The sequence below is a fragment of the Mus pahari genome, chromosome 3 (genome assembly GCF_900095145.1).
Source record: "Mus pahari chromosome 3, PAHARI_EIJ_v1.1, whole genome shotgun sequence".
Classification (NCBI taxonomy): Eukaryota; Metazoa; Chordata; class Mammalia; order Rodentia; family Muridae; genus Mus; species Mus pahari.
In genome coordinates this window covers 137230568-137256052 of record NC_034592.1, presented here as the reverse complement: position 1 = coordinate 137256052, position 25485 = coordinate 137230568, and the positions used below count along the sequence as shown (strand labels likewise).

At 41.5% G+C, this 25485-nt stretch overlaps 1 protein-coding gene across 6 annotated transcripts in view; it reads right to left on the bottom strand.

Annotated features, from left to right (window-relative positions):
• Nucleotides 1-1021: 1021 nt before the first annotated feature.
• Nucleotides 1022-25485, bottom strand: part of Raly (RALY heterogeneous nuclear ribonucleoprotein) — an 85163-nt gene continuing 60699 nt past the window's right edge. For 2 of the 6 annotated variants that reach the window (XM_029535928.1, XM_029535929.1), the window contains 8 exons: nucleotides 11060-11324; nucleotides 8897-8969; nucleotides 8683-8730; nucleotides 6650-6816; nucleotides 4832-4945; nucleotides 4460-4698; nucleotides 2275-2323; nucleotides 1049-1385 (listed from right to left, as the gene is read on the bottom strand). In XM_029535928.1, coding sequence (XP_029391788.1) covers nucleotides 2279-2323; nucleotides 4460-4698; nucleotides 4832-4945; nucleotides 6650-6816; nucleotides 8683-8730; nucleotides 8897-8969; nucleotides 11060-11315 — 942 coding nt within the window. In that variant the 5' untranslated portion in view covers nucleotides 11316-11324 and the 3' untranslated portion in view covers nucleotides 1049-1385; nucleotides 2275-2278. Of the gene's footprint in view, nucleotides 1386-2274; nucleotides 2324-4459; nucleotides 4699-4831; nucleotides 4946-6649; nucleotides 6817-8682; nucleotides 8731-8896; nucleotides 8970-11059; nucleotides 11325-25485 lie in introns of all 6 variants that reach the window. The other 4 variants (XM_021193008.2, XM_021193009.2, XM_021193010.2 and 1 more) reach the window with 4 other exon arrangements.

Below are 25485 nucleotides of genomic sequence, written 5' to 3'. Positions count from 1 at the left end.
GACACCTGCACAGTTACCTTATTTTAACCTTATTTACTGTTTGTCTTTGTTTTTTGAAACAGAGTCTCTTATAAGTAGGCTAGCCTTAAACTTGTTATATAAACAAGGTGACCTTGAACTTTGGGTTCTCCTGCCTCTACCTCACCAGTTCTGGGATTACAGTTCCATGCTACTTGAGCAGCTTAAAAAAACAAAAAACAAAACCCTGTTACATTACCATTTTGAAAGAAATAAAGCTATTTCTTGCTTCAAACTATTTAGACTCTAGAGTTGCATCAAAGCTCTAGAAATGACAGATACATTTATAGGTTGTTGTTGAAACAAGGTCTCATGTAGTCCTGACCAGTTATGAATTGATCCTTCTGCTTCTCTCTCTCTTAGTGCTGGGATTATAGGCATTTGCCATCAAACCTAACTTTAATCATTTTAGCAAAGGAATACTGGTGCTAATGGATCAGTATTGGACAAGAAAGTGTTCCCCGGAGAAGAGAAGTTAGTGGAGAATAAAAGTGTTCATTATACCAGCTTTCTGGTGGGCAGGAGCCAGGATACCTGTACCAGATTCCTATACCGGATTGGCCCGTGCTGCATTTTCCTGCCTGATGAATGATGTGGGAGGATCCATCCCAATGTGGGCAACTACAAGAAAGCAGGCTGAGCAAGCCATGAGGAGCAAAGCAGCACTCCTCCATGGCCTCTGCATCAGTTCTTGCCTCCAGGTTCCTACTCCGACTTTCCTTAGTAATAGACTGCTTCCTGGAAGCAGAAGATAGAATTATCCTGTTCTCCCCAAGCTGCTTTTAGTCATAGTGTTTTATCATAGAAATAAAGTGAGGAGACTCAGTGGGTAAAGTATTTCCTGTGCAAGCCTGACAATCTCCAAAGCCCACCTAAAAGTGAAAAGAGCAAACTGTCTCCACAGAGCTGTCCTTTGACCTCTACAGATAGTGTGGCATACACATGTCTACCACCTAATACCATGTACACACATGTAAACAAAATAAACAAGCAAACCATTCCATCTCAGAGCATATTTGGATCCAATCAGTTTATTGTCAGGTTCCCCCCACCCTTCCCACCCTCCCGCCTTTACTTTCAAACCTATAGAAAAACCCCAAGCCTGGGAATGTCCTGGGGAAGAAGAGCAGAGTGTTTCTGCCCCTTGGCCCAGGCAGTGCAGACAGGAAGAATGCATGGGGTAAGGGTAGGCCAGTAACTCCACTTGCAAAGGATGTAGCACTCACTGGCTAGGATGCATGGGGAGAGGAGTTACTGCTGCCAGCTTTCCTCTGGTGCCCACTATAGGCTGGCATCCAGAGATGGGTGCCTGGCTTGAGGCCTGAGACAGTGATGCCCTTCTGCTGGTGGCCAATGTTCCTGTTAAGCTGAAAAAGAGAAAAGAAACACTAAGGCTGAGGGGAAGAAACCCTTTGATCACAGGATAAGGAATAGGCTATTTTATATACTTTCTGACCATATATTAATCAATTACGGGAAAGACTCACAACTCCTGCCCTGAGCCTCAGCTCCCCATCTATGCCTCAATACCTAACATGAACTAGCTCCACAATGTATAATAAACAGCTTTTTGGGTAAAAATAAATTCATTAAGTTCCAAGAGGAAAGACTTGCATGAGGAATTTTCGGAACTCATCTGGATGCTCTTACTGGTAGAGATCCTGTATTACAAATGCCATCTCTCCAGTTACTATCTTGGAATTTCATGGGATATACTGATATTTCATTGTGCTCTTCAATGTCTGCATTTCCACTTCTGTTACATACAATGCTAATCTTGCAGAGTAGAAGGCAATCAGATAAGCAACAGTTCCTGTCATACAGTTATGCTTATGCTTATCTCTTTCCTATAACAGGATCAAGTTGAACCTCTTAACTCTAGCCCAAAAGATATTAACTAGTCATCCCCTCTGAAGATGAACGACACCTTTCCCCTACTCTCCAGGGCTAGTCTGTAGAATTTGTCCTTACTGCATCCTGAAGACTCACAATGCTGTGCTCACATAATGGCTGTCTGCTCTCCCTCTGTGGAATGCTTGTCCCTTAGTAATACACAGACTAAGCTGCACAACACTTCTTCCACCACCCCCAGCCTGCGGTTTTCCTCTATAGTCATTCGGCTCACAAGGGAACCCTTTCTAGGTGGTCCTGATATGCACAGGCACAGGCTGCATGTGAGGACCTTCAATTTTGGCAGAGTATGGCCCTCTAAACCCATGTCAGAGAAGTTGCAGCTAGCACCCCCTGCCCCCATACCTGCTTACTGCAAGGCTCCATCTTCTGCATCTGTGTCCTGGCTGTGCTCCTGAGAGGAAAAAGACAAACACAAATCACTCACTGCAGGTTCCCAAGTTCTGTCCTGAGCCGTCTGTTCAGGAAGGTTCTATGGCTCAGAGCACTACCTGGAGGACAGACAGGTGGTCCAACTAAAGGAAATAGCCAATAAAACTGGCTCAGAATCCTGAGAGGGTCATTTGAAGATCCTACAGGAAAAGGGGAGAGACCAGTCATGGGATGGGATTTGCTGATGTAAGGAACACATTATAGGCACGGAAAGAGTATGCATTACAATAGGTTGAAAGTCATATGGATCAGCGGGCTGCCCAACTTTGGGGTACTTTTAAAGACTTCTTTAGAGCTTTTACAGAGAATGAGATGAAATGCTAGGCTAGGTGTTTTTTGTTTTGTTTTTAATTGGCTAGAAGTCCTTTTTTATTAGATATTTTCTTCATTTACATTTCAAATGCTATCCCAAAAGTCTCCTATACCCTTCCCCCACCCTGTTCCCCAACCCACCCAACTCCTGCTTCCTGACCCTGGCATTCCCCTGTACATTCCCCTGGCATATAATCTTCACAAGACCAAGGGCCTCTCCTTCCAATGATGGCCCCCCTCCCCCAACTAGCTGATCTTTCATATGAATCTCTTAATATGCCTAATGTAGTAGCTTACCATACCCTCTATTGATTGGTAACACAGTCTAATTTTAATTCTACTCACAGCACTGCTGATTAACTGTGTTTGGCTCAAGCTAGTTGGGGGAGGGGGGCAGCTTCTATTATATGCCCTGTACTGGGGCATATAATCTTCACAAGACCACGGGCCTCTTCTTCCACTGATGGCCGACTAGGCCATCTTCTGCTACATATGCAGCTAGAGACACGAGCTCTGGGGGTACTGATTAATTCATATTGTTGTTCCTCCTATAGGGTTGCAGACCCCTTCAGCTTCTTGGGTACTTTCTCTAGCTCCTGTTTTGTTTTTAAAATAGTGTNAAATAGAGTTTATTTGAGACAGGGAGTGAGAGACCATGGGGGGGTGGGGCAACGAGGCTGGCCAGAATACAAGTGGAGGTGGGGAGGGGGAAGGGGAGAGAGAGGAAGAAAGGGGTCGGAGAAGAGTCAGGGAGAAGGGACAGAGGAGGGTGAGAAAAGGGACAGAGCTAGGCTAGGTTTTAAAAAATAAACGAGAAATAAGCTGGCTATAAGTAGTATTTATGCCTATCACAGCTAAAGCCATCCTCATCCTGGACCGCAGCAATGATTAAAAGGAAAAGCTCCGGACCCAGTGAAGTTTTAGATTCATTATAGGCTTTGCTTTACTTGCTATAAGGTCTTGAGCAAGGTACCTGGTAACTGAGCTTCAGCTTCTTCACAGGGTAAATGTGGCTATTCTAATCTAATGAGTACTTCAGGACTATTATTATTAAGGTTAAATTACAAAGTATAATAGTCGGGCTGGTGAGATGGCTCAGCGGGTAAGAGCACTGACTGCTCTTCTGAAGGTCCTGATGGCTCACAACCACCTGTAATGAGATCTGATGCCCTCTTCTGAAGATGGCTACAGTATACTTAGATATAAATAAATCTTTAAAAACAAAAACAAACTAAAGTGTAATACTCGGTGTTCCCTATAACAGCATCAAATACATTGTAGCACATATCTTGACTGATGGAAATACCAGACCATTCCCCTCAATTTAGGACCCCACCATGGCTCCTAGTCTCATCCAAGTATATGTAGGAGTTTGCTCCTTTAAGAGACAGCTTGTTGGAAAAGCTTGAAAGGCAATAGCTTTTTAGAAAATTATGATGTAAAATTAAAATCCCCATCTTCTCATAGCTGTCAACCCCAACCTTCCCTGACAAGCTATGTATTGTGTACTTCCTAGGCCCAACTCTCCTCCTCTTCAATATACCCAGAGTTGACAAAAGATTGGGCCCTAGCTTTGCCAAGGTCTGCCCCAGGCTTCAGTGGGGCTCTGATCAGCAACTCCAACAGTGAACTACATACACACTGCTCATTCTTCCCTATTCCTCCTAGGATCGAAGCTCTAGAAAGCAGGAAGGAGGGAGCTCACAGGGAGCAGCCAGTTGTGGTTCTACTGTCACCATTTTGACAGCCCAGCCCTTCCAGGTCACACACATAGCCAGACTCTCACCAGCTCCTCCTCACTGTGTGTTAGCAGTCCTTCCTCATCACCATCATCTCGAGTCTGCACTTCTCCTTGGGGTGTGCCTGCCTCAGAAGCCGTGTCTTCTTGGGGCGCTGGTGGCCGGCTGCTGCTGCTGCAGCTCCCACTGCCACCGCCACTGCTGCCACCACCAACATTGCCACTGCTGCCTCCTCCACTGCCGCCTCCTCCTCCACCACTGCTGCTGTCACCCTTCTTCTTGCCATCTTGAAGGATAAAGAAGTGGGAAAGGGACCAAACTTCAGCTGGGGCAGCCTACTCAGCACACCTCAGTGAGAGCTGGCCACTCCACAGCAGGATCTCACGGCCCCTAACCCTTGGGCTGCCCTCAAAGCTGACCTGGGTTGGCTTTCTGTTCCTCAGCAATCTGTTCCAAGCGACCCAACAGGGCATCGATGTTGGACTTGATCTGTGTCAGCTCTGTTTTGATGGTCTGTAGCTCACTGCTCTTTACTGAGAATAATAGAGAGGAGAGAGGATTATCCCTTAGGGGCATGATGCAGACAAACCCCAGCCTCATTCTGTCAACTAGAGTGGCAATTATTTTTTTTGGTTCTTTTCTGCCCAGGAAAAGGTCTCTTCAGAGAACTGAGATTCCATCCATAGAGAGCCAAGCCCATACATATGAACCTGGCCATTTGAGACCTCTCAATCCTATGGGGACTACAGGTAACTAGGATACGTAATGGCATGTGTCTTAGCTGTGTTACAGGGTGGGGTCTGTTTTTAAAGGTACAAGGGGTCTTTTGCAATTAGATTTCCTGGGTGCCTGAATGAAGTATACAGAGACCAGAATAAAACCACCCTTACTTTCTCCTTACTAGAGAAAAAAAATACTGCTATTTCTTCAGCACTTGACTTTTTCCGAAGCACTCAACTGTGTAAGAGTAGTAACTTCAACTGTAGATTTGTTCCTTTATTTTATTTTTAATTTATTTCTGTATTTTTTAAATGTCAGTGTGCTCTGTATGTGTACTTGCATTAAAAAATAGAGCATCCGATCCCTTTATAATTGGTTATAATCCATCATGAGGTTGCTGAGAATTGAATTCAGAACCTCTGGAAGAGCAGCCAGTGTTCTTTTCTACTGAGCCATCTCCCCAGCCCTGATCCTTCATTTTTTCAATGTTAAGAAAGTATGCTTTCCTGGGGATTTAGGGGTAGAGGGAGTCTGCTGGTCTTTAATCCCAGCAATCAGGAAGGAGGCCGGGGCAGGCAGATGTCTGTGAGTTCAAGGCCAGCTTGATCTACAGAGTGAGCTCCAGGATAGCCAGTGATACAGAGAGAAACCTTGTTTCAAAAATAAAACAAACGAACAAATAAAACAACAAAAACAATAACAATAAGCATGATTCTAGGGCCTGGAGATATGATTCAGTGGCTAGGAGCACTGGCTGCCCTTATAGAGGACCTGAGTTTCCCAAGTTACCAGTCAGGGGGAGACTTGTCACCTGCTTCTTGCCTCCCAGGCACTGCATATAAATGGTGCAGAGACACATATGCAGGCAAAACACCCATATGCTTAAAACATTAAAAAAAAAAAAAAATCAATTGCCAGGTGATGGTGGTGCACGCCTTTAATCCCAGCATTTGGGAGGCAGAGGCAGGCAGATTTCTGAGTTCGAGGCCAGCCTGGTCTACAAAGTGAGTTCCAGGACAGCCAGGGCTACACAGAGAAACCCAGTCTTGAAAAACCAAGATAGATAGATAGATAGATAGATAGATAGATAGATAGATAGATAGATAGATAGATAGATAGATAAAGTCGATGGTTAAAAATGGAATTCTATCATTTTTGTGGTGGTAAAAAACCAAACCATCTAGCTCAGTGGTTCTCGACCCTCCTAATGCTACAGGTGACCCCCAACCATAAAATTATTGCTACCTCATACCTGTAATTTTGCTACTGTTATGAATTATAATGTAAATATCTGATATGCAGGATATGCAACCCTCAAAGGAGTCAACAATTCACAGGTTGAGAACCATTGATCTAGAAAGATTAAAATATGTCACACAATGTAGTTGTGCACATCTTTAATCCCAGAACTCAAAAGACAAAGGCAAAAGAATCTTTATAAGTTTTAGGTTTACATCGTGAGTTCCAGGCCAGCTAGAGATACACAGATAAAAATAAAAAAACTAGATGTTACCCACACTTGATTTTGGCTGAGCCAGTAGTGACAGCTGTGGAGCGGGCAAAGAGCTTGACAGGTATCGTAGTTTTGACACGGCGAACCAAAGGGACTGTAACACGGGGTCGCTTCACCGGAACTGCCCTGGGCACAGGCACTGGAGAAAGGCGGCCTCGATAATCAAACAGCCTGTGAGGATAAATAGACCAGAGGCTGCAGCATGGCCTGTGACTACTAGTAAGCACTACAACACTAGCTTTACCTGTGTAACCTGTGAGGAATCCTCTTCCAAGAAGCCCTGGTGTGAAAAGGGCTTTCTGGAGCCTGAAGGCTGATGAAATCCTTACTATTTCCACCTTACTCCCAGCCAGGCCAAGAGAAGCAGTGTAGAAACAAACAGCTCAGTATCAGAAAGGAGCCTTTCCAGAGGTCACTGAGGCAGACCTGCCTTCTACTCACAACTGCCACTGCTCAGTTTGTAAATCTCACAACAGCATAAGCTTCCACCCTTTGAACCTTGGTTTTCCCAACTACTTAGTGAGGATGGCTACTCTCGGTCTACCTGAGTGTACAGTGAGGGTAGAACATGAGAACCTGGTTAAGAACACCTGAGAAGGTGTAACAAGTGAAATCCAGGACACCAGGGAACTGATTACCCAACAGAGAGGCCCAAGACTCCAGACTAAGGCCTTTCTTTCCTGTGGAAAACACACTTTTTCTTCAGATACCCAAGAACTTAACAGCATTTCAAGGGTGGGCATATAAATTAGATCCAAAGCTTCCAGACTGTGCTCTCACGCTAATATCAATACCTGGCCCTCTCCAGAAGGACTACTTTTTCTGAATACAAGACAGAAACTTAGAAGGCTAAGCAGGGAGAGCGCTCCCACCACGTCTGCTATTACCACGGTTCTGAAGGGAACCACAGCCTTGGTCAGGAACTATTTTCTGAATTAGTCATGGTAGCTGCCATCAGTATGAAACTCAAAAGTCCCATTTTTTGGTGCTCTTTTTAAAGAGTCTTCCAACCGGTGGCACATGGTGATCAGAGTCTCTGGGAATGAATGCAATACCTGATCCTGCATTTGACCTGACCCACAAGAGATGACAACTCTGGCCTTAGTCAGAAATCACAGAACCATAGAATCCCAGAGACACAGGAGTCCTGAGAGATCACTTGGTGTAAGCCTGTCTTACTGACTAGTAGAATGGGAATTTGCCAAAAGCCAGATAATCCATTCACAGGCAGAGTTTAGATTAGCATACAATCTCCTAACTTTTGGGTTCTAGCACTTTCCACCATACCACATTATTTACTGAAAACACTCACAGCAGAGAAAATGGTTCAGAAAAATTCTTTTCCCTAGGCTATCTGAGGGAGAAAGAGGGAAGAGGTTTGACTCAATCTTTACTATAACTTCTAGTCAAGACATGGTCAGGAGCTGGTATTGTGATTAATCTTGTAATCTCTGCACTTCAACAGGCAGATGCAGGAGGATAATGAGTTTAAGAACTGTTCTCAACAAACAAACGTGTCTGGGGCTACATTAAGCCCATAGCTTTAAGGTAGGACTGGGGCTAGAAGACAGATGACAACCTATCAGAGACTAATTCAGGCCTCCAATGATGACCTCTCAGTAATAAATAAGGGTCAGATTGAACTATCTGTAGGCTTTCTTTTTGGCTGGGTGATCACTTATAGAGGCTCTGACTAAATAAAGTTAAGGGCTCAAGAACTACCTGTGAAGGCACTGTGCTAGGTTTGTATTCCAATTGCCCTGTGTTTTCACCTCTTAGCCGTATACTCCCCTACTCTACAGGCAAGGCAGTCAAAGTGTGAGACTTTGGTGTGTGTGTGCTCTGGTTTGAGCACTTACAGAATGAGACCCTAGTCCTAGCTCTGTCACTGATTTGTGAAGCAACCTTGAAGCAAAGGCCCATTCACACTTCTATGCTTCAGTTCCCAATTGGAGACTTTGTAAGCTATACCAGCAAACTCTCAAGACCCTTCCAGTTTGGCTGTTTAATACCTGAACATGCCCCTTCCCTGCTCACCTGGCACAGAAGTAGTCTTGGTAGTAATCATAGTCAAAGCTGTAGCCACTGGGAAAACAAAGGGAGATGGCTACTCAGCCCACTTCTCCACAGGTCCTCATCTCCAAAAGTCTTCCTAAATTCTAAGCTCAGCACACTGTCACTATCAGCATTTACTCCCTCTGTGAAAAGAGGGGACCACCCGTGCATACAAAAAACAGACATAGAGCCCCACCTGTAGATGGCAGTTGCTGCTCTCTTTAGCCCCTTGGGTCTATTAGGCTTGGGCTCTCCAGCCATGTTGATGTCTGTGTGAGGGAAAAAACAGAGTTGGAATGCTGATGTGACAGCGGTATGTCCACATATCACCATCGTGCCTCCATGTATCTACACAGTGCACACAGGGAACTGAGGTAGCCAAAGATCCTCACACATTTAATATTCAAACATTAGAAGAATACCCAGACATCACATGGATATACCTGGTTGTATATTCATATACATTCTGACACATACATAAGTCTTCACATACCATATATGCCATATAAATACAAGTTTTCAATTAGGTTAATATAAATTAGGTATATGTGAATAAATACACACATTCATATATACATATCCAGGTAAGAAAGTCATATACATAACATCTATATTCAAATATAGTCAGACTGCCTACAGACAACAAAGCCAATGAATATTCATGGGCATTACACTGAACATCTCTATACCTAGGGTAGTGCTTAGCCTATAAGATCAAGAAATACACACACACACACACACACACACACACACACACACACACACAATTTGCTTCCACACATACTAAACTTATATATGCAAAAGTATATGCTCACATATTCTCTATACATTCAATCACTTCACATACATCATGTTCACTAGTACATATAGATATCCCTTCTAAAACACAAAGAAATCTGTGAGCATGTGTGGGCACAGAGACACACACACACAGACACACACACACACACACTGTAAAGTAGATACCAACACAGTTATTTCACAGGTATGTGATGAATAATGGCAAGAGCAGGCATCTTCCCTTTAGTTCTTGTATTCATAGCTCCTCATAGCTTTCAGAAAGGGTTCTAACCCACAACTTCTGTAGACTGGGTTAACAAGTCATACTAACTCATTTTGTTCCCTTTCTATGGAGCATCTAGATATTAACTGGAACCATGGAGCTTGTTATTAAGGGACTACAAGACAAGATCAATGAGTGCACTGCTCAGCCCACATCTGAGAAGGTGCTTCTTGCAATACCCAGGAATTAACACAGAGACCCACAACTGGACAGTGTGAGACTTTGAAGCACTCAGTTCTAAATGGGATATCTTCATCAAACCACTCCCTTCAAGGCACAGGGATCTACGCAGAAGAGAAGGTGGAAAAGATTGTAAGAGTCAGAGGTGATAGATGACTCCAAACAAACAGGGTCTTCTAGACACAATAGGACTAACTGTGCATATGAACCCACAGAGACTGTGGCAGCATACATGGACCTACACAGGTTCAAGCCCAACTGGGCTGTAGCACTAAAGGGGTTAAGTAGAAAAGGTTCTTTACCCAACCCAAGATGCTATGTGTAATTGGTATCTCCTGGCAAAAGGAAAAGTCAGTTTCTCCAATGCAGTTGTCAGTGATCTATCAACCATACACCAGGACAGGCCCCATGTCCAGGAGAAACTGGCCGACACAAAAATAAATCAATGTTTGTTTGGGAGGAGGGACCTTTTGATTTTTGTTTGGCATTTTTGTCTATTTGATTTTTTTGTTTTTATTCATTTCTTTCTTTTTTAAGAGAAAGAAGGAGAAAAAAAAACCAAAGTTGGATGGATAGGTAGATCTAGGACGAGTTAGGGAAGGGAAAAATACTCAAAAGATATTGTATGAAAAAAATTTTAAGTTAAAATAAAGAGGGGGGAGGGAGGCTATGGAGGCCAGTGGGAAACGTGATCTGTCTAGTCAGCCTGATGACCAGATCCTTGAATCCACATAAAGGTGGAGAGAACCAACTCCATAAAGTTGTCCTCTGACCTCCATACAGGATCACAGTTCACACATACATACGCACATGTGTACGCACACTCACTTTTTCTTTTGTGAGAGGGTCCCTTGTGCAGCCTTGGCTCACCCTGAACTCAGAGAGATATCTACTTGCCCTCCCAAGTGCTGGGATTAAAGGCATGTGCTATCATGCCCAAAAACACAATTTAAAAGGGGGGGGGGGGGCACTGAGAAAGCAAGGGAAGTAGAAAAGGGGCTTCTATAACAATCCCCTATTTAGCACTCATTTAAGAATTACTCAATTTATATTTTAAATATAATTTCTATCTGTTGAAAATTTAAAATCTTGGTAGCAGCTACTCAGAGGACTTACCCAGGGTCTGTCCAGCCAGCACCCGCCCATTCTCTCCCAGCACAGCTGCCCGGGCATGGCGCTCATTGGCATACTGGACAAAAGCATAGCCTTTGTGCACAGAACAACCAGCCACACGGCCATACTTGGAAAAGATGGTCTCCACATCTGACTTCTTTACCACAGCTGTGTTTAGATTTCCAATGAAGACCCGAGAGTTGATGGACTTAGGGTCATTCTTGTTGGTTACATTGCTGGTCTGAATCTTCAAGGACATGGTGTCTACCTGAAAAGAGAATGAATGCCAATGTGAAACTGGGTTCCCAGGCTAGGCTCAGTTCCGTTCATGGCCCACATCCTTACTGACCTGGATTGCTCCTTGCCTTCCTACACACTCTCATCCCTATGGCACCCATCCTTCCCTGTTCATACATCTTGTTACTTTACCAAGAGTTGACATTTAATGGCTATTAATCTTATACTAGGTGCTTTATAACATTCCTTCATTTGGTACTCCTATGATACCATATGGGAAAAACCAACACTGGAAGATCGCAAGGCTGAGACTCACCAGTCCACTTGACACCGATTCATTTTAGCCACATACTTTAAAAATATTTATCTCAAATGTTACCCCACTGTAAAGTTAAATTTAATAACTTTCTACAGCTTTTTGTTTTGTTACTTCAATGTAGAACCGTAGCAAAGAGGATATATGAAAATTTTAAGAGATGCTTACTAGGGAACAATCCCCTATTATGAAAATTGCTCAGTCTAAATGTACCTCATCTTACTAACCTAGCCAGTGAAGTCTTCACTGCGCCAGCCATTCTGCAAAAGGTGTGCTTTACAGAGGCCTTACCAGGTACTCACTGTAGACTAAGGGTAGCATAAAATACTGAATAAGCCCAAGAACTCATGGGTGAATATAGTTTACTATAGGCTCTAGTTAAAACAAAACAAAACAAAAAACAAAACCTGGTAGAATTATTAACTTGCTAATAAGAGGTACTTGGACATGTTTAAAACTCATTTCTGTCAACTTTATCACTCTGCTTCCTAGAAGTAAAGCCAATTTAAATACTTAAGATAACGTGTTTACCTCAGGATGGTCTTTAATAATTTATTGGTAATCCACATTATACTGACTTGAAATGTTTGGTTTAGAGACAAGTTAGCAACTTGCTCTTGTGTGGGTATATAAATGTATACATGTAGGTCAGCAGACAAACCCTGGTATCATTCCTCCATCTACCTGTCTATTGCTTTCTCTTGTAGGACTGTTTTTCACTGTTCTAACTTCATTAAATAGGCAAACCTGCCTGGCCAGCAAGCCTAACTCTGCCTCCTTCAGCACTGGAACTATAATGCATGTCTTAATACCTGACTTTTTAAAATATATGCACTTAGCCACAATGAAGCACCACTTTAATCCTCAGAAGAGGTAGATGAGTTCAAGGCCAACCTGGCCTACTTAGTGAATATCAGGTCAGCCTGGGAAATCCTGTCTTTAAAAATAAATAAATAAATCTGAGACTCAAGGCCCTCACTGAGCCTCTTCGTTCCTACAAGTCCTCTTCGTTTTCTACATTCTGGTAATCAAGCTATTTAACTCACAAGGCCCCTCTGCAGTGTAGTTACACCTTGGCATAGCCCCAGGAGAAGAAGAAGAAAGGAGATGTTAATTCCAGTAGGGTTAGTTTGCGGTTTGGACTTGGCATTTTTACCTACTGGCTGTTTTCGGCCTACTGATGCAAGTTCTATAATTCCAGTATCATCTAACCAAGCAAAATACTAGATAGATAGATAGATAGATAGATAGATAGATAGATAGATAGATAGATAGACAGATCTTTCATCAGCCTGCCTGTTTATTATACTTAATGGGGTGGGGGTGGGGGTCACAGAATTAGGTGAGAATGCAAGCTGAAGAAAACCGTTATCTTTCCAGTGTCTTCTCTATATGCTACTTTGTAGACAACCTGCCTTCAAGTTGGCTGGTTCTCACCAGCTGGTGGCACTGTTTTCAAATAAATCACAGGCTGAATCAAGGCATCTGATAAGGAAAAGAAACTGCTCCCAGATCTGAGTTTATGATAAACTCAATGGACTGACAGGGGTCAGATGTGTACTATCAAAGCAAGGGGCTTGGAGCTTATCTTGCTGCTACTAACGAAGAGCTGGTGTGATCTTTAGAACTTGGAAGAGACAGGCTCTTGTTAAGAAGTTTACTTTTATACCACAATCACCATTTATAAAGCAGTGAAGGACACAAAGAAGATTCATTTGATTACCCATGAACACACACAACACATTTTGCACAAGCAATAGGAAATGCTTAACAATCCCTATTTTTCAGTTACAACAGTCCTCCTATCTGGATATCGAGTCATTCAAAGGTTCCTTGTCCATCCACAAATGTAAAGGAACTTTTATAAGGGACCTGTATGACACTAGAAGGCTGATCCTGCTCAAAACTATCAAGTTTTAGCCACAGAGATGCCACTTTGGTAGGACAGAGCCATCCAGGCCCAGCGTATGGACTGAGAAAGGAAAGGGAGAGATGATAGTCTGGATACAATGGCAGCAGTAGCTTTGCAATGTATCTGACAGGGACAGGTTAGTTACGGATGTCCTCAAACTGTTAGGAACCCCTAACACACTGAGGAAGTATTCACTGGTTTGCTGGAGAACAGTCATTCAGGTTTGCCCTGCCAACCATCTCTTTCCTCATCTGAGTTGGGACAGTAAATATAAAAGAACTTTGCAAACTGTGGAGGCTTTTACAAGATCAAATATTAGTATAACTGTACGTTTGTCTATTCTGCTAATACCACCACCAATGAGACCATTCTAGAGTTGTGATCAGACTAGAACACATTGTTTTTCGGTTTTGTTTTGGTTTGGTTTTGGTTTTTTGTTTTTTTTTGAGACGGGGTTTCTCTGTGTAGCCCGGGCTGTCCTGGAACTCACTCTGTAGACCAGGCTGTCCTCGAACTCAGAAATCCGCCTGCCTCAGCCTCCCAAGTGCTGGGATTAAAGGCCACCACGCCTGGCCTCCTTTCCACTTTTTAAAAAGACAAAGTAGCATGCCTTCATAGCCCAGAATGACCTCATCACAAGTACTGGGACTACCACATCTAGCCTCTTTCTGGGAATCCTAAAATATCAATATAGTTTTCAGCAAACAACTACCTAACTTGATAGTCAGGGGGCTTGACATTCTACAATCAAGACCAATCTGCTGTAAACCTGACTCTGGCTTCCAATACTGTTTTTAGCATTTAAACCTGCCCAGGACTGGACCTGGTCCTTGTTCATCTACAAGGAGTTGCTGCTCTTGGTCTTGTTGCACCAATGCTGCTTAGTCAGTTTTAGCCAGTCCTGGTGGGTTATTTCTGGTTCTGTTCTCCTCCCTTTGCCCTTAGATAACCCTAGGACAGCAAGTGGTAAGTAGCTGTCAGTGATATGGGACTATCTCTGGAGAAAGCCAAGCAATCAGTCGGATCAGTATCTAAGGACTCCTTAGTTCAGAGATCCTGGTTACCAGGCAGTCATGGATGACAGAACATCTATTAATCTCATTAAACTCATCAGGCCCCCACTCATTAACACTGCCCACATGATCATTACTGGCCAGACAGGCCTAATTTCCCAAGTAGTACTGACAATCTCCACTCCCAAGAGAAACCCCAGCTCTCAGTTACCCAACACAGAAGCGCAAGCTGAACTGGCCACAGACCCATGAGGCTCTAACTTTGGCTTGTCTGCTCATGTGACCCAAACAAATCATGCCATTTCTACAAACAAAAACACCCTTATTCTGAAAACAGAAAGCATCTCCCTAATTATCTTTTCAGACCTGCATTATGATCAAATAGGCTAATCGATGTGAAAGTGCTCTGTTGCATCTGTAACAAACTATTCAAAAGATAAAGGATTATACCTATTTCTATTACTGCCCAATTTCTATACCTCACATTCAACAACCATTTTTGAGTGTTCCCCATACTGACCTTGCTGAGAAAAAAATAGTGTTCTATTTGTTTGTCAGGAAGCCCTCTTGCACCAAGCATGGTGGCACATGCCTTTAATCTCAGCAGTAGCTGAGGCCAGAGTAGTTTTACACAGTGAGTTCCAGGCCAGTCAGGGCTACATAGTGAGACCCTGTCTCAAAAATTAAAAAAGCCTTTTTTCTGGGAACCTAGTTTTTGATTGTTAGTTTTGTTTTTCCTCAAAACAAAGACAAAATAAAATAAAATAGCAAGACCAGCATAAACTTTTGAGTTAAGTAGTACTGAGTTCCAAAACTAGTCCTGTCAATTTGTAAGCTTGGCCATGTCCCTCACACTTATTAGGCTTCAAAATCAGCTATTATTCTATGGCCAAAGAGAGTACTCAGGAAGCCAGTGAGATGGCCCAACTGGTAAAAAGACACATGCCACCAAGCCTGGAGACCTGAGCGTGTCAGATCTGTAGGACATTTACAGGAGAGGAAGAAAACCATTTCTTGCCTGCTGTTCTCTGACATCCACATGTTCACCCACAAACTGAATGACTACATACATATATGGAATTTTTAAAGAAATTTAAGTCAGAAGTTGGAGAGACAGCTCAGTAGTTAAGAATACTGGCTGCTCTTCCAGAGGACCAGGAATCACTTTCCAGCACCCACATGGCAGCTCACACTTGTCTATAACTAGTTCTAGGGTTTCTAATACCCTTCCACAGACACAGACATACGTGCAGGTAAAAATCACCAATGAACATAAAATAAAAATTACTTATTTTTTAAAAGTTTAAGTAAAAAATATTAAGTCAGGCCTGGTGTTACACATCTTTAATTTTCAGCACTCTAGAAGCAGGCAGAACTCTGTGAGTTAAAGGTAAGCCCAGTGTGACAGCCATTCCTGATTGTCAACCTGACTATATCTAGATAAAGCCCAAGCAGCTGGGCACTGAGGGATTTTTCTCTTCTGTTTTCGTTCTTTCTCCTCCTCCTCCTCCTCCTCCTCCTCCTCCTCCCCCCCCTCCCCGGGATGGGATAATGGTTCAAGACAGGGTATCTCTGTGTAGCCCTGGCTGTCCTGGACTTGCTTTGTAGACCAGGCTAGGCTCGAACTCAGACATCTGTCTGTCTGCCTCTACCTCCCAAGTGCTAAGATTAAAGGCATACAATACCACACCCGACCTGGGGATTTTTCTTAATTAAATCATCTTAACTGAGAAGACCCACTTCTAATCTGGATCTTTGAGGTGGGAAAATATACTTTTAATCCAGATCTTCTGAGATTAGAAGATCCACCTTTAATCTGGGTCACACCTTCTGCTGGCAACCTACATAGAGGACATGGAAGAAAGCTCACTCTTTGCCTGCTCTCACTTCTGCTAGCTAGTCCATTCCTTCACTGGCATCAAATCCTACCTCTTTGGGATTCCAGTGTATACTGAGAACCAGCTGAGACATCCTGCCTCACAGACTGAACAACTACTAGATTCTTGGGACCTTCTGTTCAAGACAGCCATTGTTGGATTAGCTGGACAACACCCTTTAAGTCATTCTAATAAATATCCTTTCTATAAAATATAGATTCATTCTGTAAGTTCTATTCCTCTAGAGAACCCAAATATACTTAGTCTATACAGCAAGTTCCAGGACAGTCAGGTCTACATTAAGAGACCCTGTCTCAAAATACTACCTAAATAAATAATAAAAGAAATAAAAAAGGAAATAAAAATTAAGTAGTATCCAGTCTAATGTCAAGTGCTGGTAGGTATTAAGAAAAAGAATGTTGTCATGTGGTGGTGGTGCATGCCCTTAATCCCAGCACTCCAGAAAGCAGAGGCAGGCAGATATCTTGAGTTCCAGTACAGCCTAGTCTACAGAGAACATTCTACAACAGCCAGGCTACACAGAGAAACCCTGCTTCAAGCAATAACAACAACAAAAAGAGGAAAGGAAAAGGAATGAAGGGGGTGGGAAGAATGTTATCATTTAGATATAATAGTTCCAAAGGTTCATATGCTGAATGAAGTCTGTTTCTCCAAATAGAAGCACTCCTTTTAATGACTGGACTGAGGATGCTAGCAAGTCTATCAAGACTTAACTCCCTGATGAGCTCATGGCTGTACAAGCTGTGTGTGTGTGTGGGGGGGAGAGTATGGGTGTTGCAGGGGGTGGGGGTGGGGGTGGGGGTGGGGGGAGGAGAGAAGGGCAGCACCTAGCTGGAAGATTTAAGTCACTGAAAGCATGTCTTTGAAGCATGTATCTCTTGTTCTTTTCTGTGTCTCTACTTCTGGCTACCTTAAGATGAACAGTTTTGTTTTACCATGCCCCCTCTACCATGGCTTTCTGCTTGACCACAGACGCAGAAACAAAGAACTAAACATTGATTGAAACCTCTGAAACTGAACCAAACCAAATTCTCACTTCCTTAACTGAAGAGAAAGTCTACACTAATGTTTTATCCCATCTTAGTATCTAGTATCTACAAACTTCAACAGTGTTTCCTTTCTGTGCCTATCAAACCATCATGGCAAAAGAAGGGATTCCAGGCTTTGCCTTGGCCACCCTCTACTGCCCCAAAAGTAGCCTAAGCAGAGCAGTGTGGGTAATCTGAAAGGGAAGGGACATGGGAGAAAGATCTACCAAAAGGGAGACTGTCTAAGATGAATTACCACTGGGTGGTAGCAAGAAACTGTAGGAAAAATATACAGAATTATGTCTTTCAAACTTATCCTTTCTCACCTGCTTCTCTAAATATACAGACTTAAAAGAAGCTTCCCTAGTCAATTTCTGCTGCATGTTTTGAGGACCTGACACGATGTTTTGCCTGGTTATCTTTATCTATTGCCACGCCTACTTCAGTAGATAATAGATAAATAGAAAACCTGGAGGAGTCCTGAGGAAAAAGTGTCTCAAGGAGACTCAGTCTCCTGGACTCCTGGCATTTCCAATAATCTATATACACGAACCCTATCCGCATGTTAGTATGGTGTATGCTCTCTCTCAGTATTATTAATGCCTCTAAAGATTGAATTTTTACCATAGGTAAAGTTTCCACCAGTGTTCCAAAGTCCTAAAAATTCCTTAAAGCCAGTGTTCCAAAGTCCTGATAATTCCTTAAAGCCAGGAGCTTGAAATTCAGTATTTACCAAGGCCTAGGAAATAGGGGGGGTTGTGGTATTGCATTATTCATGAGAAGGTCTGCTAGTGCAGAACCCCCTGGTGCTAGCTTTCACAAGGCTCAAAGGAGTAGCACAAATTGTGACTAGGGTGTGAAATCCTTTCCTGTCTTTAGCTGACCCTAGGCAGAACTGCTTTATCTTAACTGTAAACATTACCTGGCTCCTGTAAGTCCCTTTGAAGTCATTCCTCTGTTTTGTGTCAAGTAACTGCAATGTACTTTGCCTACTGTGACATCCTACCCCTTTGTTCTCTGTACTTTATAACACTGGTGTTCACTATAAGAGAATGCATTCAGTTTTACACCCTCTCTCCTGTGAACTGTCTGTCTCTCATTCAACGAATCCTCGCTCACCTACAACCAAGGTTCCACACAGATTGGGGGGGGACCCCAAAGTGAGGCCAGTCTGTGGCAATCTATCCTTTATCTATGTACCTATTATTTGCTATTTATTTACTCTTTTATTTTTGATTACTATATACTTAGTTCACTTGTTCAAAACCAAAAGTATGACTATCATAAGTCATTCTCTGAGACACATAAAACATTAGATTTTAGACCACAAAGCCTCTCACTATGAGGCAAATGATGGTGTCAATGTAACCAGACAAGTTAGTGCCAAAGATGGCAGAGTCAGTCCTTTCAATCTTGGCCCAAACAGCCCCAATGCTGAGCATAGAGTTGGTCAGTTTCTGATCCTTTAGGCAAATTCACCAGCTTCCTTAGAGCAAACTCACAAGCCCAAGAGCCAATCAGCACTTTGCTGTGAAACTGCAATTTAGCCCCCTCCCCCTTTTCATGCCTCCCAAAACTGGCTCCTCTCACTGTGATAATGTGGCAAGATTAGTCACTGCTTGCTGTTGCTTGATTATAGCAATTCTTTGCTGTAAATGAAGTTTAAAACTCATCAAAGAGCTTGTCAGCTATGACTTACTAGGCTTTCTCCTGCAGAGAAGTCAGGCAATGACAAATGCCCCTCTAGTTCTGTTATCCATTATAAGTCGGAAGGTGCCATGTTCCAATTACTGAAGACCCCACTACAGCTCATGGAAAACCTTCTTCTAGGCTATAGCCATTACTCAGGCCTGGCAGGGCTAGCCTAAGTGCAAGCCTCCTTGAGTAAGAGTGGACAAGAATACTTTTCCTGACTTTTGGACCAGTCCCTTCCACCCTTACCTTATATTAACCCTCGTGGTTTAGATACATTTCATAGAACCATGTTTGTTATCTCAAAATAGGTTAGAGGCTACCTAAAACAAACACACATTGAGGAAATAAGATCATTTATATAGTCAGGTGAATGATATCAAATGTGATTCTCCAGGGGAAAGCCAGAAGATCAAATATGTGGGATGTTCAGATAAAAAAGGCTTAAAGAACCTTTAGAGAGCCTCAGTCAGTGGCCACAGTATTTAACATCTACTCTATGTCAACCCTTGTCATGCTAGAAGTTAAGGAATGTAAAATGATAAAATATGATCCCTTTGTCATGAAAAAGAAATGAGAAAATTAAGATACTGATAAAACTACTTGTTTAAGGTCAAAACTAAGTTAGGTCAGTAATACAATTAGAACTCTAGCTCTGGTGACACACATAAAAAGTAGAGGGACTAAGAGTTCTGGTGTACATTCTATGCAGAAAATGGCATAGCTCTCTCCAGATTCCTAATCACTTACTGCCCTATAACCTATCCTAAGTCTCAGAAAAATGAGGGCGATAGCAAGACTTGCTTCTGAGTGGTGAGGAAGATTAAGTAATGTGCACACAAGGCGCTAGTAGGCACATATTTTAAATAACCTAAATATTTACCACCATATCATCTATAAAGCAACTCTTTGAGATAGTTATTGATAATTTAATAAACATGAGTGAAGAGCTTTTCTACTGTTATACATACCAACTAAGTCTGTATTTCTCAAAACTATTCATGAAGAATGTTTTGTATTTTTTTTAATTCGAATAAGTACTGATACAAGGAAATGTCAAACAACCAAAGTTTCTAAGTATTTACTATCAATTTTCATACTTAAGAGTGAACTAGTAATAACAGATGAACTACAATTTAAAGAATGTAGGCTCTGCCCTATCAAATTCTATGAAAACAAAGTGGGGAAGAGGGGAGAAAAATAAATTAATTTCATTTCTTTCAAGTCATTTAGCTTGATTTTTTTTAGACTTTGGTGCCAAGAGTACTTTATAAAAACTGTCATCATCTTCCTTTTCTATCTGAGAGTGAAGAGAATAGGCAGGCTAAGGATATGTTCTTTTAGAGGTAATGTATCTTGGTTATCTACTGTGTGGGCCATGTATAAGGGAAGACAATTTAGGTTTAACAAGGACTAGAATGGTTGCTCTGGTGCCAGAGGCCTGAGGAGAGGACATATTCCAGAAGAATGGTATTTATGGCTTGGTTCTCGGTACACCAAAAGAATAAGGAAACCAGACAAAATTGAAAGGCCATGTCCTAGCTTTTTAATTTATGTATGTACATAAATTTTGTGTGTGTGTGTGTATGTGTGTGTGTGTGATGTGCACTCACTCAAGTGTGCACACGTGGAGGGCAGCAGTCAAGTTAGGATGTTTTTATTGCTTTCTACCTTATTAGAGACTGAACCTGGAGCTCATATTTGCCTTCTGGATCTGCCTATCTCTGGAACCTGCCCGAGCACCAGGTTTGAAAACTTGTAATGCCACTGCCTGGCTTTTAGGTGGACATTGGAGATCCAAACTCAAGATACTGTGTTTGCATAATATGGTGGTTTGAATAGGAATGGCCCCATAAACTCATGTGTTTGAATGCATGGTTCACAAGAAGTGGCACTATTAGGAGGTATGGCTTTGTTGGAATAGGTGTGACTTGCTGGAAGAAGTATGTCACTGTGTGGGCAGACTTTGAGGTTGGAGACAGCTCACTTCTTGCTGCCTATCAGGATATAGAACTCTCAGCTCCTACTCCAGCACCATGTCTACTTGCATGATGTCATGTTGCATGCCATGACAATAATGAATAAACCTCTGAGATTGTAAGCCAGCCCAATTAGATAGTTTCCTTTGTAAGAGCTGCAATGCTCATAGTGTCTTTTCACAGCTCTAAAACAGAGAAATAAAAATAAGTACTTTAATCACTGAAGTCAGTTTCTAACCCCTTTTATTGTGTTCTGCCTTGTATCATGGCTGTTTGTAAATCATCTTCTCTTTTTATCTAGAAGTTAAGAGTGAAAGGAATATCAAAGTCATTTTCCAAAGCAACTATACACCTAAGACTGTAGAGAACATGGCTTGATATAAGTTGGCTTTAAATACATGACCTGGGCTGGAGATGTCTTAACAGTTAAGAGCACTGGCACTCTTCCAGAGGATCCAGGTTCAACCTCCAGCACCCACAAAATAGATAACTATAACTCCAGTTACAAAAGATTCAGTGCTCTCTTCTGGCCTCCATGGGAACTGTAAACATGTGATACAAAGACACACATGCAAAACAGTCAAATACATAAAGTAAAAATTGTTTAAAAAATATTTTTAAAGACAAAATAAGTCAGCCATAGTTGTTGATGCTTTTAACTCAAGCGCTGTAGGAAGAATATCTCTCTAAGTTTGGGGCAAACCTGATCTACATAATGGGTTCCAGGACGACCAGAGCTAAATCTCAAGAAATAAAATAAAATAAATTAGTAACAAACAAACAAACCACCTATACAGCCTGCCATCAAGCAAAAGTCAACACTTGAATCTCTTTACAAGAAGCCGTGAACTGTGTTCAAGAGAGTAATTTTTGAAACTACTTCCATTCATCACAGCTGAAATATCTATGATGTAACCTTCAAGAAATATGCTAATTCTCTTTTTTAAAATTATATTTAAACTTGTTTATATGTATTAGTATTTTACTTGCATGCATGTTTATATGTATACCAACTCCAAAGTAATGTTTAAAACTTTCTTTTGTTGAATTAGTTTATATGGGGTAGGCATAAGAATGCAGCAATGTATGGCTCAGAAAACCTTTTCCTTTCAGGAATAATTTAAGGATTAGAGCGATGACATGTTAATCATTTGTGCGTTAATATAGTATATTTTTTCATAATCACGTTGAAGAACTCCTGCTGTCATGAACATCAAGTAAAGGCCAGCCAATGAACCACAACCTAGCAAACCCAGCTAGCTCAAATGATTACTCATATGGCACTATAATGGACTTCCAAACTAGTCAGTTCAACTGATGAGGCTACAAGCATCTATCTATCTTGGTCCTTTACCCCTGTTACTGTCTTCTGGCTCTATTTTCCCTCAGAAAACACACTGTATTAAACAACTTTTTATGCTATAACAACTGATTTAAATAAAAGTGTAAATTGTGGGTTCTTTCCCCAGCATCTCCCGCCCCCAAGTTCTCATCAACTTAAAAGAGTTTTTTTTTTTTTTTTTTTTTTTTTTTGGATGCACAAGGGCTTAAATGCAAGAAAAAATACTAGCTATGTCACTTTGGATATGTCAATAAACCTCCTATATCTCTACATGACATATACATTCTCACCACATACTAAGTCATTCACCTAGCCCTGCTGATTTGGCTTCTTAAATTATTTTCAAAATGTTAGTGATCCATACTCTTTTAAGGAAACTGCAAGAGTAAGCAACTATTAACCATTGAACCATCTCTCCCTCTAGCCACCATCTCTTTTTTCTTTGAGGCAGGATTCTCTATGTAGCCCTGGCTGTTCTGACCAGGGAGTCCTTGAACTCAGAGATCTGCCATCTTCTAAGTGCTGAGACTAAAGGCATACAAAACCATCACCCAGCCCCCATCTTTATTATTACTAGAATTACTAAAATTAAACCTGCCACTAAATTATTACATTGTTTCTTGCTTAAAGTGAAAAAAATCAAGATTTTTGAAATGTACTTTTTATTTCTAAATGCCCACCCAGTCATTTGAGTAAGAACTTGCTTCATTTAATGCCTACTACTTGAAATTACACCCTCAAAAAACCTCACATAAGCCTATACTTTTCTTATAGTATATTAACTACTATTATCAATGTGCTATTATTTCCTTCCGATGTTTTTTTTTCTTGTGTATTACACAGTTAGATCATTTGTTCAATTTAATTTGCTGTTCCTTGAAGCATGCCTTCTGTTTTACCCAAATGGTACTTAACTCAATCCTCCTGCCTCGCACTCATGAGTGATAAGATTACAGACATACACAACCATGCACAGCATAAACTTTTTTCCCAGATAGCATTATCTGACATGTAATATAATAGCATCTTTATTTGTCCATAGTTTTAATAAGCATCATTCTGCAGAGTGACTGCTTTAATAACTAAATGGATTTATAACAGTCTAGGGCTGGTGGTCACTGCAGCTTTCCCAACTTCTCATTATCATAAATAGTATCATCTGAGGGAAAGCTTATTCTATATACGGATATTTTCTTGGGATAGATTCCCGGGAGAAGAATTACTGGCTATATATATGAACATTTTTACAGCTCTTGAGATATACTGCCTAATTGCTTTCCCAAATGGCTGTACCAATTTATAGTGCTATCTTGAGTGATTGCCACTTTCATAGCCAATACAGGATCATGTATTACTGTGCTTGTGTATGAGGTGTGAATTAGCAGAGGAAAACAAATCCATGTGAAAATGAATAGTCTTCTGATTTTGTTTACTAGTTTTTACTTCATAGAGTTTTGAACACTACAAGGAAATAATTATAGCTCCTTAGGTAAAGGAACAACAAAAAGATTTTGTTGGTGATTTATCAAGAAAGCATTTATTGGGGCAGAAGAGATGGCGCGGGGGTTAAGAGTACTTACTCTTTTGCAGAGAATGCAGGTTTGATTCCCAGCACCCATATCAACAGCTCACAACCACTAACTCTCCATTTCCAGTGTATCTATACTGTGTGTACCCCTTAGTGGAAGCATCAGAAATTCTAATCTTATTAAGAGGAACAAAATAAAGTCAGTCCACATGCAGTAGAAGCAGAAACAGCAAAAGCTGATAGATACAGAAGCTTAACTTTCGTAACTTGAAAATGATAATATGTAGAAAGTTTGGGATGTATAAGGATTCATGCTGCAGAAAATGAAAACAGAGAAACTAGATGACAGCTCATCAGGACAACTGTGTGGCCAGCAAAGAGTGTGAGAGCTAGTATTTATTCTTATGTGATAAGCCACAGTGCTCTGTAAGAAGGCTCTTGAGACTCAATCAACCCCGGGCAGAGTATCCTGTCCAATGCTGGCTTTTCTTATTTTTATTGCATGTTAATTTCTTTAGAATAGGGGAAGGACAAGCATGCCCATACAGAAGTCAAAGGACAACGTGCAGAAGTTGGTTCTCACCGTCCACTATGTTAGATCTAAGAACTGAACCGCAGGTTAGGCTTAGCATCAAGTAACTTTACCCACTAAGCCATCTTGTCAGCCCAGATTTTTTACTTGTAAAATGGAAAAGATTATAAGATCTTCCTCATATGTAGGTCACTGGGAAAATTTAGTCAAAGTTAAGCATTTGGGGAATGTCCTAAAAAAGGCATTACTATTGCTCCCATTTACTAGGTGGCTCAAAATTGCACAGTATTAGTGTTCAATGAGGTATAAGAGCCTGCATGCATGGAGAGATGGCTCAGTGGGTAAGAGCACCAACTGCTCTTCCGAAGGTCCTGAGTTCAAATACCAGCAACCACATTGTGGCTCACAAGTACCCACTATGAGATCTGACGACCTCTTCTGGTACGTCTGAAGTCAGCTACAGTGTGCTTATGTATAATAATAAATAAATCTTTAAAAAAAAAAAAAGGAGGGGGGCTGAATGCATACACACACACACACACACACACACACGAATGAACAAACAAACAAACAGGAATGGAGCCAATTTCAGATGTGATGAAAGCTGAGGTCAAATGAATTTCCCAATTACAAATTAATGTGACTGATAGCTCTGATTAAAACTTTTCAGGTAAAAGTTTGTTTCCTATCACTCAGATCCTTGAGATTCTGAAATAAAATCTGCTGCACGTCTATATTTATACATTTGCCTCCCTATACTAAATCATATAATCTAAATAAGTAAATAAATAAATAAAGATACGATTACATCAATGACTGCAACCCTGGCCTCCAACACTATTACCCTAAAACCAGTGGGTATCCGTTAAAATTAATGCAAACAAATAGGTTTAAGAATCCTACCAAGGGGCTGGAGAGACTGCTCAGTGGTTACCACCACTGACTATTCTTC